This window comes from Gasterosteus aculeatus, chromosome 12 (genome assembly GCF_964276395.1).
Source record: "Gasterosteus aculeatus chromosome 12, fGasAcu3.hap1.1, whole genome shotgun sequence".
In the NCBI taxonomy this organism is placed as follows: Eukaryota; Metazoa; Chordata; class Actinopteri; order Perciformes; family Gasterosteidae; genus Gasterosteus; species Gasterosteus aculeatus.
The window spans coordinates 906,791-922,718 of record NC_135700.1 but is presented as its reverse complement, the minus strand read 5'-3'; the positions used below and the strand labels follow the sequence as shown (position 1 = coordinate 922,718).

General features: G+C 50.0%; 2 protein-coding genes across 2 annotated transcripts; both read left to right on the top strand.

Moving 5' to 3' along the window:
* The first annotated feature begins 2,009 nt into the window (after positions 1–2,009).
* Positions 2,010–4,734, top strand: fgf19 (fibroblast growth factor 19). The gene is made up of 3 exons (XM_040202472.2): positions 2,010–2,310; positions 2,384–2,487; positions 3,779–4,734. The coding sequence occupies exons 1-3, from the start codon at positions 2,100–2,102 to the stop codon at positions 4,073–4,075; spliced, it is 612 nt and encodes a 203-aa protein (XP_040058406.2). The 5' UTR covers positions 2,010–2,099; the 3' UTR covers positions 4,076–4,734.
* A 189-nt stretch (positions 4,735–4,923) lies between these two features.
* Positions 4,924–15,300, top strand: vps35 (VPS35 retromer complex component). The gene is made up of 18 exons (XM_040202460.2): positions 4,924–5,095; positions 5,210–5,348; positions 6,169–6,267; positions 6,828–6,924; positions 7,847–7,970; positions 8,574–8,756; positions 9,106–9,325; positions 9,993–10,076; positions 10,181–10,290; positions 10,426–10,522; positions 10,996–11,144; positions 11,403–11,610; positions 11,928–12,083; positions 12,167–12,289; positions 12,373–12,552; positions 12,797–13,036; positions 13,375–13,518; positions 14,125–15,300. The coding sequence occupies exons 2-18, from the start codon at positions 5,346–5,348 to the stop codon at positions 14,302–14,304; spliced, it is 2,397 nt and encodes a 798-aa protein (XP_040058394.1). The 5' UTR covers positions 4,924–5,095; positions 5,210–5,345; the 3' UTR covers positions 14,305–15,300.
* The last annotated feature ends 628 nt before the right edge of the window (positions 15,301–15,928 follow it).

The window sequence follows — 15,928 nt, the reverse complement described above, 5'->3', positions numbered from 1 at the left end:
CACAGGACATTGACCTCTAGTCATGGATTATGGAGGTTACACGATCATACTAACGGGTCACAATATCATGTCTAAAATAGAAGCCTTGCTAATCCTGTTGGTGTTTGGTATTATCATTTTCCTATTCACATGAATGGCGCTATGGTAGAAAACAACAATTACGAATCAGGCTTGGATCACCTGATTTGATGTCCGTGGGAGATTTTGACTCTGTGAGGACATTCCAGTGACAGAATTCAGCGTCAGTGTGTGACCACATAAACCGGGGGCTTCCACGGCTGCAACATTTGGTATTCTGTCACCTGAAACAGCCCCACCAGCATTACGAGGCAGCCGTGCCTCTCAAATGTCAGCGGGGCGACTCCCGTAGAGTCAGTCTGCATCCGTCTGTCCGCAAGTGAAACAGCCCAACAGCTCAGTGACATCGGTGTCGTGGTGACTTCTTAGGAAGAGGAATTGTTCTGTCTTAGAGTTGCATCTTAATCAAGCTAAAAGGAGGCCGATGAAGGTCCATGTCCTCGGGCTTTGTGGAGACGGACCTGAGCAGAGACACACGCAGCTCTTGTCTCCACCATCTCTCCAGATAGGACAGAATTCATCAGAGGCGACTGTGGAGGACAGCAGGAAAAACGTGTGTCATAGGCCCTTTGAGGAACTCGATAGAACTTTGTGTTGATGGTAAAACGTGCTACTTCAATACAATCGTGTCAAAGGAAGCTTTTCAACACATCAGGTTATTTTTAACAGAAGCCAGAGACACGAGGCCACAGAGGCTCACTGTGTAGCATCTTCTACGGGCTTTTTGGCCAATATTTGGATGGACGGTGGGAATTACATGAGGTACAAACTCAACAAAACTATACACGATGTACTGATCAGAATGATGTTATAGATGATACATTATATAATATAAATTGTCTCACTTGTAAAGGGTAGGATAGTTGATGTGAAACAACTTAAATCTAAATTTAGAAACTGAAGAAAACTAGAACCACGGAGATAAAGATGACTCTTCTGCACTGAAACACGTGTGGCAAAGCTTTAGGACACTGAGGTGTGTATCTATTGACCTTTACACTTCCCCTGTTGTACCTCTGTTCATTTCTTTTCTTGTGTTCAAGCACTAGAAAACAATGAATTCCTGTCATCCATCCTGCCTGTTTGAGGCTGCCACCTAGCGACAGAAGCTGACCTCTTCTTTTAGCACTTGTCAATGTGCCATTTGTCATAACACAGACAAAATCAATTCACCAACCTTGTGGTGAATTGTGATGTTTGTTCTTGAACTCTTGCGTAAATGTGAGAGGAAGCACAGGCCAATGCGCGATAAGAGCGGAAAGGAGTGTGTTACTCAGTGTGCAGTGACCTAGTCTCACAGTTCCGCTTGGCTTAGGACCCATCTGCAGACTTTACCCTCTCCACAAATAAAAAAAGTGGTGGTGTAAAAGATGCATATTTGGTGTCATTATGTCTCCATAAATATATATAATACTACTTAACTACTACTAGTACGACCACTACTATGTCTACTAATACACACGGCGCTACCACAGCAGCCTACTAGTGCATTGTTTAATGTGTGTGAGATGCACCTCGCCTAGTCTTGCTCCTACTAACAGTGCAGCGTATTTTATAAGCTCATCACCTTTGGGGGGAGCAGAACTAGTACATACACAGTCTACACAGACTCTCAAGATGATAAAGTGTGAGGCTCATTGGCACTGCAGAGAGGTTCTCATCCCCAGCAGGACCCCCGGGGAGCAGCAGGTGAAGCCACGTGTGTTCACAGCTCACGCCAAATGCATAACAGGGTAGAGTCCTTTGCTCACACGCAGACGACGCGGTTATGAATCTGACCACATCCTTAGTGTCTTCTGGCTCACACACACGGCGGGGGCTCGGACGGCCAATGGAGAGCTATGATTCCGTTGGATGTGGTTCAGGGGTGTGTTGTGGGCTGCTTCGTGGAACTGGCTTTGGGAAAGAGGGTTATCTGCTGCTGATAAGGGCCACATTTAAAAGACTGGGCCAGGAGGAGACTAGATGATTCGCCTCTGCCTGCCGGAGGGAGCAGCGACTCACACAGCCTCTGAGCAGCCATGCTGCTGCTGCTGGTCCCCGCGTACGTTGCCAGTGTGTTTTTAGCTCTCGGGGTTGTTTGCTTGCCCCTAACAGATCAGGGTCTCCACATGGCCGACGACTGGGGCCAGTCGGTCCGACTCAAGCACCTGTACGCCGCCAGCCCGGGACTCCACCTGCTGATCGGGGAGGATGGTCGGATCCAAGGCTCGGCGCAGCAAAGCCCCTACAGTAAGTCCAGCACGTTAAGACGAGCGCGGGACGCTTGGAGGCTTTTTCACACCGATGATCCTTTGACCTGCAGGCCTGCTGGAGATCAGTGCAGTGGATCCGGGCTGTGTGGTCATCAGAGGAGTAGCAACCGCACGGTTTCTCTGCATCGAAGGCGATGGAAGACTGTACTCATCGGTGAGGACAACCTGCCGTCTGTCTGCGTCTACTTTTGTTATTAACCATCTGGAATTACGTTTAAAGCTGCACGAGTCATTATTCATCCCAAAAAGAATGAATTTCTTTCTCTCTTCTTTCTCTGAGGAGTGCAAATTCAGTCTATTATTTACACTGCAGAGTGATGATGGAGACATATTTTGTCAAACTGGTTAAACTATCTGTTGTAGGCTACAATCAATCATACAAAAAACATTAAACGGCCAACATCAAACAAATCAAACTAATAATCACTTTTGTCAAATAATGCATTTTGCAAAATAGTTGTATCCCATGAGTCCATACTGACCGATGGGCCCCACCTTTCAGCCAGTACCGTTTCCTCTGGTAGCTGCAGCGCTCACGTTAGCCTCAGGCGTCCAGCGGCTTCCTGCTCTGGTGCTAGCATGTCGTACAAGAGCGGATCAGCTACTTTGTGTGTGCGTGCACGGCGCTGCGCACATGTCAGATGTGTGTCGGTTGTTTTGATCTCTGTGCGATCATAAATAAGCATATAGTCCATTTTCAGGCCACACCTATCTACTCACGCAATGAGATTTAACCTCACAGTGTCACTCATTTTGGAGCTTCCTCGTATGTTGTTGATCAACTTCTATGTTCACAAATGCCAGTCAGTCATTCATTGAAACAGACGGACAGTTCATCAACCTTTGTCCATGCGGCGCAGGGTACGATGTGTTTGCAAAGGGAAAAAGCTGAATGAAAAGGCCCAGCAGCAGGAATAACAACCTTGGCCTCTGACTGTCTCTGTGTGGTCAAAGTAAACAGCCGTCGAAGAACTCGCAGCTCCTTTTTTAATAAAAACGGCCTTGTGTCTCAAAACGCCGTTGATTTAAATCTTAAATCTTAAATGTTTTGCAACCAGGGCGACTTTCTAACCTGTGTTCATGGTTTGGCTGTAACAAAACCACGACCGGCTCTGGAGGGAAGAAGCGCCGTGACGTCAGAAACTTGGTGCAATATTGATCCCAAGTTTGCAACATTAGTCAACATCACACGCTGCTGGACCACAAGTTGTGCTGAATGAGAAAAGGGCCTTTTGTTACTGGTGCATTTGTAAGAGGAGGAATGTGTGATTTATTCAGGGAACACATAGTATTGCTTTGAATATTTCACTCAAAGTTACAATTCATCCCAAACAGAGCCCTTGGTCTCACGTGTTCCTGGGCTCATTTCCTCACAGCCAAGTGTCCTGCTCATCAAGCTCACAACCTGTACATCTTTTTATGTGGACATGTCCCATGGCTTGCAGGGCACCTACAGCAGAGACGACTGCACCTTCAGGGAGCAGATCCTCCCGGACGGCTACAGCGTCTACGTCTCCCATGGACACGGGGCCCTGCTCAGCCTGGGGAACCACAGGCAGAGGCTGCAGGGTCGAGACCACGGCGTGCCGGCTCTGGCCCAGTTCCTCCCGAGGGTCAGCACCATGGATCAGGCCTCGGCCCCCGACGCGCCCGGGCAGACCGCCACCGAGACGGAGGAGCCCGTGGACTCGTTTGGAAAGCTCTCTCAGATCATTCACAGTCCCAGCTTCCACGAGAGATGAGCCCGTTGCTCTGGGGCTCCACGGAGACCCGGGCTGTCAAACCCGCTTCAGCTTCGGGCCAGATCCGGCCCACTCTGATCCAAGGGGGGAGGGGGAGGTGACCGGTAAACGGTGCGGCCGACGGGGGACTGGACACAATACAAGCGCAGTGTGTGCGCAGGAGAACGACACCAGCAGTATAATATATAATGTTGTATTCTGTCACTTTCCATTTATTGAGCAAACAGCCAGGGATCTCGTTCCTCCTCCCCAACGCGAGCGGCGGGGAATAAAGACACGCTAACGTCTACGAGTAGCGCCCACGGGAAGTCAGTCCACCTTCGGTCACGGAGGCCGATCAGCGGGCGGAGTGGCACCAGCAGGCCGACGCGCTGCAGACGTGTCTGCCGTCTCACACGCTGCCTGTGGACGAGGAAGAGGAAGACGCTGTCCTACCAGCAGATGAGGATCAGCTCGTAGTGAAATGCATTAAAAGATGAATACTATTCCACCCCAGACTTAAAGGGTTTGTCCTCCAGTGCAGTAGTTTGCCTGTAAAAAGGTGCAGTGTGATTCATGAACGCACTGTTGCATCTTCTGTTTGAGTGATGTTTCTAGTCACATGTAAAGCAACAATATGCATTTGTTGATATATTTCGAATAAAGTCTTCAAAGCATTCTAAGAACAGCATGTAATGAATACCTATCACCTTAGGATGCAAATAGCAAATATGATTACGAGACATGTGATTACATGCATTTGTTTTCTTATAAATATTTGGGTGATTTAAAGGTCACAACTGGACTCATATAAACACGACTTCTATAAATGTCAGACCTGCACACAGATCCCCGCGCGGGGGGAGGACAGAGTGGCAGAAGAGCTCTGAGGGTCCAAACAAGTTGGACATTTTGGCTTCGACTATAACATCTTCCGGATTTGGCACAAAGTGTTCTGTGACTACGATATGTGAGGACAGCGAGACACTGTAATGGGTGAGGGGGACAAACGAAGGGAGCTGGATAAAGATAAAGATAAAGGTAACAGTTGTAGCAAGAGATTGTGATGAAACAGCTTAACCCCATTGAGCCTGACAATGAGTGGTCTACATATGCTGAATACAAACAGTAAACTATCTTTTGTGAACCAATAAGTTGCGCAGCTGAGAGACGGCTGCTGTCTCTGGCCCCGCCCCTCTGTGACGCGGCGCTGGGTGCGGACATTGAAGGCAGCGTTAAAGTCACATGACAGGCCAACCTCTCCGGCTGATCGGACACACAGCTAATAATCATGGTAAGCGGTTCTCCACATAAACCGGCTGTCTGACCTGACCGCCCGTCAGTGTTTCTTCTGGCTCTTCATTAAATGTGTAACGTTACCGTGACGTGTGTTAAATGGGGCTGGTTAGTGAGCGGCGCTCAGGCTAGCTCGGCTAGCAAGCTGCAGCGGATGGCCGGCTAACGTCAGTAGCTAACGTTAGCTGTACTACATCCACCATGTCCTTAAAGTCCGTGTCCGGTGTTGGTTCAACGAGCCAGCGAGTGTGACGTTGTCCTCTAATGGTCGGGACATCCCGGGTGACAGTGTGAAGGCTAATGCTAACTGTTGTTAGCCTCTTCCGCTCGCTGGCTCGTAGCACAGCTAACGGCTAACAGCTAACGTTAGCGGGATGTTGTGGCCTGAGCTCGTTTCCGCGTCACATAAACAGAAGTCGTGTCAGCTGGTCAGCCAGCATATATGTCGTCCCCCACATGTATGTTCCTACACACAGTCACTACTGTCAGTCCTGCCGCTCCGCGAGCCTTTAGCTAACATAAGCTAATGCTACATTAGATACATCCGATCTCATTGAAGGCAATTGGCATTGAGCAAAGCACTCGCCTCATTTTGGGAAGAGGGTCCTGTTCTTGATTCACTTCGATGGCCTGTGACCCCCGGAGGGCCCTGAGACGACCGGGACACGGCGCTGAGGACAGTCCACCGGGTCCACTGAGGAACCGGATACAGAACATGACATAACACTGGTTATTCGCCTCTGTATAAACACACGTAGTAGTTTGTAAATGAAGCTGTGATTTCAATGGTTTGTCTTCCCGATGTCTTGGTCCTCCAGCCAACCTCCCAGCAGTCTCCCCAGGACGAGCAGGAGAAGCTTCTCGATGAAGCGGTGCAGGCCGTCAAGGTCCAGTCGTTCCAGATGAAGCGATGTCTGGTAGGGAGGCATGTTATAATAGTTCGAACCATTTTGATCTCCACCTTGAGCCTAGAATACATGAGTTTTCTTAAAGAAACCAGATTCCTTATCTGTTGCCATTTGCTACGTTACCTTGCAAATCAATATTCAGTCACAAGTGCACGCAGATAGCAGCATTTGTTCATACTGTGATGTAGCAATAACTGCCACCGCACACCACCCGTCTTCTCCGTCTGGACCCGACGTCACAGCACTCAACGGTGCTACAGAGGCCTCAGCTCGCACTACGAGCAACAACCGCCGATGAAGCATGTTTGGATTCCTTCAGAAAGGGAAGCGTCCTCACAAAAGGAGCGGCGAGCGCTTGCAGACACAGGACTGTGTGCGTGTCTGAAGTGGTCGCTGCCCTGTTGTGTTTGTGTTCTCAGGGAAACACACAGTGTAGCAAACATATAGCCTTATGTATACTTCATGGATTGATCTGACTACCTCCCCTTTCTAGTCACAGCACAGTATGTCAGCAATGTGCTACCGTCTGCAACTTTGTATCCCGTGAATGTCCAACATCTGGCCTGCAGGACAAAAACAAGCTGATGGATGCCCTGAAGCACGCGTCCAACATGCTGGGTGAGCTGAGGACCTCCATGCTTTCTCCAAAGAGCTACTACGAGCTCTGTATCCTTTTACAGTTGTAAAGTTCAGGCGTCTTTTACCTTACAGGTCATTTAGCTGACGCTTTTATCCAAAGCGACTTACGTTGCATTTTTAACCCATGGCTTTTTTTACATTTTGCCCGGGGAGCAATTAGGGGTTGGGTGTCTTGCTCAGGGATACTTCCACATGGGGCAGCCGGGACTCGAACCGCCAACCTTGCGGTTCCCTGCGCCACGTCTTCACCCTGAGAGGCAGTTGAAGTGCTCCATAACTCGTCGTATGCGCCTTGAGATCTCATCTTGGTGCCTTTTTTGTTGAAGACTGAAGCACTATTCGAATGTCTTTTGTTGAAGAAATGAGAAAGAAACTAATCCGATCTTTTATGGTATCTGTGTATCCAAACGTGGAGCCAACGTGTAAAATCCCTGTTCCCTAGTGGATCTACAGGTGGTGCTGCACGCGGAGGCCCGTGTAGCGCTGTGCCTCAATGCGTACTGACGGAGGACTGCAGCAGAAGCTCCATTAGCTCCGCCCCCCTTCAGGCCGCAGAGAGTCGACCCGTGTTGGGTCGTGTCTGTTAGGGGGGACCCAACACGGGACACCTCAGTGTCCCTCCACAGCTCATGAGCTACTCTGCTGCACAATAGATTGACTGGCCACTTGTGGCTGCCTGCTGAAGGACCTGTTAAACACCTAAACCCCCCCATCCGTACTCGTCTTAGTACCTCTGGACCCCTTGTTTCTGGACGGTGTGTTTTGCTAATGGCAGACCAGCTCACCATGCTTGAGTTAGTGACTTTACCTTTCATGTGTCAGTGTAACGTTGCGTCATGGCTTGTTTTTGAGTTGAACATGAAGTCTATTGGACAGTGCTTTTAAAGTGTCATCAAATGGTACAATACAGCTGCTGTGGGTTTGCACTGGTCCCTAACACTCTCCTTAGACATGGCCATCTCTGACGAACTCCACTACCTAGAGGTGTATCTGACTGACGAGTTTGCCAAAGGACGCAAGGTGGCAGACCTCTATGAGCTGGTCCAGTATGCAGGCAACATCATCCCCAGACTGTGAGTACCACCGCACAGCAGAACCGTGTTCACTCAGCACTGACTGAAAGGTCCCCTGCTGGGGGACAAACCGCCCCAGCCCGTCTCTGGGCTGCCGGCATGGGGGGCCGTTGTGTACACAAAGTGACAGAAACAACTTCCTTCTCCCCGCTTTTATTACAAAGTAGTTTCATTTCCAAGCAGATCACCTCATGCTATCGTGAGCTGTTTTGTTTAAGTTGTGCTTTTATTGTGAAAGGTAAAGAAGGCGGGCTTGCTGCTGTGATGCACCTCCATTAGCAAACTGTCTCTGTGCACTTCAAAGCCCCGCTTCCCTTTTCCTTTTCTAAAAGGAACTTAACAAATGTATACAAGAGCCACAAGCAACCAACAGGAACCATGAAATGATTCGACATCATCAGCATCGTGTCCACGGTGCTTTGGACAGGTTTTGGCCCTGATCATTATGGGATGTGGGGTTCAGATTCCCTGCTAGGCGTCGTCCTAAAGTGAAGTGCTCTGCTTTCCTTTTGGAGAATCTGTAATAGGCCGGCTTCATGCTGACTTTTGTGTTGTTTTTCACTGTGAGATATGAACTTGTGACCCCCCCCTCTCTCCCCCCAGCTATCTGCTGATCACGGTGGGCGTGGTCTACGTTCGCTCCTTTCCCCAGTCTCGTAAGGACATTCTGAAGGACCTGGTGGAGATGTGCCGCGGTGTCCAGCACCCACTCAGGGGCCTCTTCCTCAGGAACTACCTGCTGCAGTGCACCCGCAACATACTGCCCGACGACGGGGAGCAGCCAGAGTGAGAGCCGCCCCCAGTCCCTCGCCGGAGGGGGGTCCTAGAAATCCACCTCAGGGTTCCTCAAAAACACCAGAACACGCTTATGTCATTTTTAGATTGTAGCCCAGTTTAGATGAAAGGTTTTCCATCTGATGTTACGTGTCACCACCCAGCAGCACAGTACTGTATGAGTACCGGCCAGCTAAAGCATATGCAGAACCTTTCTGTGCGAGTTCCCCCTCTGAATCCTCCTTTCTTCTTCTCTGCTTTGTCAGCTGAGAAGTATCTTTAACACTAGTTTCTCTCCGGCTGAGGAACCTCCTCCCATGTCCTCTCCGCTTCGTCTAAGCTCGTCCCATTTACTCCACAGGGGAACGGAGGAGATGACCGGGGAGATCAACGACTCCATCGACTTCGTCCTGTTGAACTTTGCAGAAATGAACAAGTTATGGGTCCGAATGCAGCATCAGGGTCACAGCCGAGACCGAGAGAAGAGGGAGAAAGAGAGACAGGAGCTGCGGATCCTGGTGGGAACCAACCTGGTCCGCCTCAGCCAGCTGGAGGGCGTCAACGTGGAGAAGTACAAGCAGGTAAGTCTGCTTGCACTGTGGGAGTTTTCCACCACCCAAGATCCCAGTGGGACCCAGAGACACCGACTCCAGCTGTCCGGTTATCCTCCGATGTCGTCGTTTACTGAATCCTTTTTACCCACAGAAAAAGGCATCAAATGTATTACAGCCATTAACCCAGTGGAAATAATGTTTGAGCAGCTAATGGATAAACACTGTAAAGCACTAGATGGGTTACGGGCCTGTTCTGTTGATTTAAATGCTCAGCTGCTCCCGCTTATCCTTGGAAAGCAGCACAATGCGCTTGTATCGGGTCTCCATGGAGACGGGCTTCGGGTTGTGGATTCAGACTGTGGTCCTGCACTCGTTGGTACACCAATACGACTCCACAGAGAGCCCACGCTCAGCAGCCAGCCCAGTTTGTAGGGGGGGAACTTGAATGTCTTCCAGGCGGTGTGAACCTCTGGGTTACGGTCGGTACGAGAGCCACTGAAGCTCCCGTGATGCTTCCTCTTGCTTCGTGGATCCAGAGAGCAAGGCGGCAGTGGGACTGTAACCGTCCAACTACACATCCAGTGTGTCCCCGACGCAGACCGCTTTGGACGCCTGCGTTTTAATTCAATGGATTTAGTTTTCAGTCATCCAGCTGTTTGGACATCTGGATGGTGACCCTGGCTTCTCTCCACAGATTGTTCTGGCTGGAGTGTTGGAGCAGGTTGTGAACTGCAGGGACTCGTTGGCTCAGGAGTATCTGATGGAGTGCATCATCCAGGTACACGCCACACTTCTTATTGTCTCTGTGCTATGAAATGTAGTTCCAGCTCCTTGAATGGGTGTCAGTGCTCCTCCGGGACTAACGTGGTCTCGTCCCGAAAGGTTTTCCCAGACGAGTTCCACCTTCAGACCCTGAACCCCTTCCTGCGGTCCTGTGCTGAGCTCCACCAGCATGTCAATGTGAAGAACATCATCATTGCCCTCATTGACAGGTGCAGTTGGGTTCAGGTTGAATACTCCTTAGTCCCCATGGGGGCCTCTGTAAAGGGGAAGAGGAGCTGTGCACCGTTTCTGGTTGGACTAGAAGACGGCGACTAGCTTTGGGTGTGATGTTTGTCGTGTTTCAGGCTGGCTCTCTTTGCTCATCGAGAAGACGGCCCCGGCATCCCAGCAGAGATCAAACTCTTTGACATCTTCTCTCAGCAAGTGGCCACAGTCATTCAGGTAGGTGAGACGCCGTCCCGTTCAGGCAGGACCTATTTGTCGAGGCGGCCTCGGTGTCCGAGTACCACGCGAGCCAAAAGGTTGACTGGTCTGTATCAGTCACAGCGAGACGTGTTTAAAAGCAGCACCACGAGGCGACACATTTACTCCCTCAGTCCTCGTTCACGCGGATAATTCAGTGAATCGCTCTCATGCTAGACATGTATTGTCTTCTAGATGGCGCGTGTATCTACAGGACAGACTAAACCACTCACTGCGTGTCGTGAGGGACTTTAGTTTAGTTTAGTTTGTTTCATTTTTCTGCGTTCTGTAAGCTCACTTGAGGTCGGGAGATGAACCTGGACAGGAGGAAAGGGAAACTGTCCTCCGTAGTTTGGACAAAGACATCCATTCATACGTCTTAATCCAGCAGAACAGTCCTCCAAGCGTCGGAGGACCAATTAAATGTCTTCTTTCTGTGATTCCTCCTTCAGTCTCGCCAGGACATGCCCTCCGAGGACGTGGTCTCTCTTCAGGTCTCTCTCATTAACTTGGCCATGAAGTGTTACCCGGACCGCGTCGACTACGTGGACAAAGTGCTGGAGAGCACCGTGGAGATCTTCAACAAGCTCAACTTGGAACAGTAGGTCCTGAATGAATGGAGCTCCGTGCTCGTGGAGGACGTAGCGCCTTCTTTACTACATCAATATACATACATGTTAACGGGAGGCCATTGTTCTTACTGACCTATTGTCTATGAGACCTCCTTCCCTGTGGACAGTTGACCCCTTGGCACCAGAAACGTGATGGAAGACCTCATACTCCGTGTGAAGCAGTCAAGTCTAAACGTTCTCTGGCTCGCCTGCCTCGGTACTGATGTGTCTCCCCTTGACCCTCCCAGCATAGCGACCAGCAGCGCCGTGTCCAAGGAACTTACTCGCCTGCTGAAGATCCCGGTGGACACCTACAACAACATCCTGACGGTGCTGCAGCTCAAGCACTTCCCCCCACTCTTTGAGTACTTTGACTACGAGTCCCGTAAGAGCATGAGCTGCTACGTGCTGAGCAACACGCTGGACTACAACACCACCATCCTGGCACAGGAACAGGTCAGTGTGTCGAGTCCAGCGTTTCCTCCATTAACAACGAGGGGGCGCTTCTCACCTGGTCGTGTGTCCTGGTTCTAATGCTCTCTTCACTGCGACGCTTCCCTTTTAATAAGGCGGATGTCCGGTTGGAGTAGAGTTAATCTGAGCCCTTTACGCACGAGTCAGAGCGCTGCATGGGCGCGAGCGTGCGTAAGACCGGAGTAACTCTCCCCTCGTGTCAGGAGAAGAATGAACATGGACTCACGAGACACGACCAACGTGCAGCACTGAGCGTTGTGTGCAGCCGCTGACTGCCGATCCCTCCCTGGCTCCTCTAGGTGGACTCCATCTTGACCTTGGTAGCCACACTGATCCAGGACCAGCCGGACCAACCGGCCGATGACCCCGACCCGGAGGACTTTGCCGAGGAGCAGAGCCTTGTGGGTCGGTTCATTCATCTGCTCCACTCTGAAGATCCTGATCAACAATACCTTGTGGGTCCTCTGGTCAACATTAGCGAGCGCGCCAGTCAGTAAGCGGGATGCCTTGTTAAACTTGTCTCTCTGTTTGAGGTCAGATTCTGAACACGGCCCGGAAACACTTTGGTGCGGGCGGAAACCTCCGGATCCGCTACACGCTGCCTCCCCTGGTGTTCGCTGCCTACCAGCTGGCCTTCAGATACAAGGAGAACTCTTCATCGGTGTGCAAACGCCCCTCTTCACGACCTCGCGTGCTCCGCTTTGTCCTTCCTTGTTTAAGTTGTCCCACTCTGTCTCCCGTCAGGATGACAAGTGGGAAAAGAAGTGCCAGAAGATCTTCTCCTTCGCCCACCAGACCATCAGTGCGCTGATCAAGGCTGAGCTGGCTGAGCTGCCTCTTCGACTCTTCCTGCAGGGCGCGCTGGCTGGAGGCGAGATCGGCTTTGAGAACCACGAGACTGTAGCCTACGAGTTCATGTCCCAGGTACGCTGTGTGGCGCCGCCGCCTCCCGCACCTCCTGGGTGAAGGTGCTGAAACACTTTGCTGTAAAAATGAAAGGATTGAAACCGCAGTTGTAAAACTGGGAAATACCAGTAAACCAATAATAAGCTGGCTCACTTTGAGTTGAGTGGATTTGTTAAATCTCGCACTTTGGCCCCTTAATTCAAAAAAAGGAGAGCGGTGATGTTTGAATTTGGCAGCTGTCCCCTTGTCTCTCTCCCTCCAGGCCTTCTCTCTGTACGAGGACGAGATCAGTGACTCCAAAGCCCAGCTGGCGGCCATCACCCTGATCATCGGCACCTTTGAGCGCATGCGTTGTTTCAGCGAGGAGAACCACGAGCCGCTGAGGACTCAGTGTGCGCTGGCTGCCTCCAAGCTGCTGAAGAAGCCCGACCAGTGCCGAGCCGTCAGCATCTGTGCCCACCTCTTCTGGTCGGGCCGCAGCACCGACAAGAGTGGGGAAGAGGTGCGTTGCTGCTCTCCTCCATGTTTTCAGAAGAACTAAACGCTCCGTGTCGTGAGACTCTCATTCTGTCCAAGTTGATTCCGTTCTGCTTTTGTTAAACCTGTTGGCTTCAGACCATCAAGGCTCACCAAGTAGAAGGTGCACAGGGTTGTCTTGTTAGCATGTTGGTGAGGGCAAAGGAGAGCATGAGGGTTGAATCAGGGATGTGACAATGACACGTCTTAAACCCAGAGTTTACCAGGACGCCTGTATACAGAACTAAGCCCTTTGCTGTGACACGCTGGAACCTGGTCTGTTTCCGGCGCTGTCCTTGTTCAGTGCTGATGTTGCATCTCCAGATCCGTGACGGCAAGCGGGTGATGGAGTGCTTGAAGAAAGCCCTGAAGATCGCCAACCAGTGTATGGACCAATCGCTGCAGGTCCAGCTCTTCATCGAGATCCTCAACCGATACGTCTGCTTCTACGAGAGGGAAAACGATGCGGTAAGACACCCGCCTGGTCTAGTCTTCACTCTGCTGTAGCCCGACCTCTGACCTCTCACAAGCATGCTGTCTGATGTAGCAGGTGTATTACTACCATCACGCGTAGACACGCAGTGCATCTTTATGTTGAAGGTTAGATCACACCTATTACTATATCGAGGTAAGATGGTTGTTTAGGGATCCGACTCGTCTTCACTGAGCGGCGTGGTTGTGGTGACTGAGACGCATGTTGGTGTAACTTTATTAACAAGGCTGCAGCATGAATGAGTGATGCTAACAGATACTCACAGGATCTGCGTTTCTCTGTCATCGTTATTTCTCGTGAACAGCCGATAATTAAACCTTATTTAAATATTGCCACCGCAAGGCATTGTGGGACGGAATGATCTCCTTTCCTTTGCGTTCCTATGCTAAAGGAGCTAAGCGAGGAAGCATTGAAGCTCCTTTCCTCAGCACTAGAGGCTTCAAACCGCTCTCATTATGGCGCCACTTCATTTCACTCAGTGAGGAACCTTCCTGAGGACATTTGACAGTTTGAATCCAGCCAAGATGTCTTCCATTGTCCCACTACAGTCTCACTCTGTCCCTCGTTCTCCACCCCTCCAGGTGACGGTCCAAGTATTAAACCAGCTCATCCAGAAGATCAGGGAAGATCTTCCCAACCTGGAGGCCAGCGAGGAGACAGAGCAGATCAACAAACACTTCCACAACACACTGGAGCATCTCCGCCTGCAGAGAGAGTCCCCCGAGTCCGAGGGCCCCGCCTACGAGGGCCTCGTCCTTTAAAGTCCATCCTTCGATGTATCACTATGTTATAAATATACAACAGCGCGCACAATGTCCCATCCTGTAGGCCACAGATTAAAAAATAACTCAAGATCGCAAAGAACTCCCACCTTCATTCTATTAATGTTTATGCATAATTTAGTCTTCACGGCCCCTTACGAGCATCGAGGCTGGAGATGTTACATCTTAAGTGTGTGCCAGCAAGTTCCAGTGGCCTTGAGGCAACATCCCAGGCTGTCCTGCTCGTCCACCGTGTCTTTAACCTCCATCATTTTATCGTCACGTGAGACTTCTGACGTAGGCGTGTCTCAGTGAACGCATCAGTGGAACGGCTGCAGGATCCCTTAATAATAATAATAGTAATGGATAACTGCTGCTGTTGATTCAGGTCGGCCTGTCGAGCTGAAGCGTAAGCAAACGTTGGCCCCAAATTACCGAAGCAAACTGTTTTGGTGCCATCTTGAATGGACGGGAGGACGTTTTCACGTGCTCGGCAATGTCCTTTATTCAAACTGGGATACAAAGAAATCACCAATCATTTCCCCAAAACACTCACAAATTGTCATTTTTCTCTAGCAATGTTTTTGATTTCTTTATTGAAATCTGATTTGTTTCCATCCATCCATTTGTTTTATTTCCAGACTTCTCCCCAACGAACCCCCCCACTCAGAAGTTGCTTGTTCTCATGTCCTGCTTCTCAGTTCACTCTGCATGGACCAGCAGCAATGTCTGACCTTTGGTTGGTCAGTGAAATCCTGTGGCTCGTCGCGTGGGATGAATTTGGGGTCCTCAGGATGGTTTGCTAGTTGACAAGTTGCCATACTGACGATGTTCATGTTTGTTGCAGCCACTGACTGCTGATTTCTTTGCTCTTATCTGTTGTTGACCGATTCCTTTCCCCTTTTTTAAATCTGTGTAAACCTACTTGTAAATCAAATAAAGATTAAATAGCAATTATCATTGTCATTTGCTGAAATAAAATTGATATTAACGATACACATTTGAAGTGTGCTAATTTAACAGCCAGTTCCACACACATGGACCGAGCTAGTGTCCAGAAGCTCGTATGCAATGTTAATTATTCCGCTTCCCTTCATTCACTGCGATACTATATCATGTGATGTATTGAATTGACTTAGTCATATCTAGAAACAACCAGTTACTTTTCTCTTTTTACAGTTTACAGAAAAATAACAAGTGAACAGAAGAATCCTTTATTTCAGCAGATATTCACGTCACACACAACTTTGCGCATCACTTTGAAACATGAACACTGGCGTCCTGAAGTTTGCGGTCGCCATCACCCTGTGTGACTCCCCCGTCACTATTGTGGACTCCTTCCGTTTCCTGGGCTCCATCATCACCCAGGACCTCAAGTGGGAGCTGAACATCAGCTCCATCACCAAGAAGGCTCAGCAGAGGTTGTTCTTCCTGAGGCAGCTGAAGAAATTCAACCTGCCAAAGACGATGATGGTCCACTTCTACACGGCCATCATCGAGTCCATCCTCTGCTCCTCCATCAGCGTCTGGTACGCTGCAGCCACAGCCAAGGACAAGGGCGGGCTGCAGCGTGTCCTCCGCTCTGGCTTTGCTTTTAACTCATTTTTTATTTAAATTCCTCTTG

What these genes read in the sequence shown, in the direction of transcription:
- fgf19 (XM_040202472.2), top strand. Translation starts at nt 2,100, where the DNA reads ATGCTGCTGCTGCTGGTCCCCGCGTACGTTGCCAGTGTGTTTTTAGCT. An exon ending in GGCGCAGCAAAGCCCCTACA is followed by an intron (nt 2,311 to 2,383) that starts GTAAGTCCAGCA and finishes TTTGACCTGCAG; the next exon opens with GCCTGCTGGAGATCAGTGCA. An exon ending in ATGGAAGACTGTACTCATCG is followed by an intron (nt 2,488 to 3,778) that starts GTGAGGACAACC and finishes CATGGCTTGCAG; the next exon opens with GGCACCTACAGCAGAGACGA.
- vps35 (XM_040202460.2), top strand. An exon ending in AAAGAGCTACTACGAGCTCT is followed by an intron (nt 6,925 to 7,846) that starts GTATCCTTTTAC and finishes CACTCTCCTTAG; the next exon opens with ACATGGCCATCTCTGACGAA. An exon ending in AAGTGGCCACAGTCATTCAG is followed by an intron (nt 10,523 to 10,995) that starts GTAGGTGAGACG and finishes TTCCTCCTTCAG; the next exon opens with TCTCGCCAGGACATGCCCTC.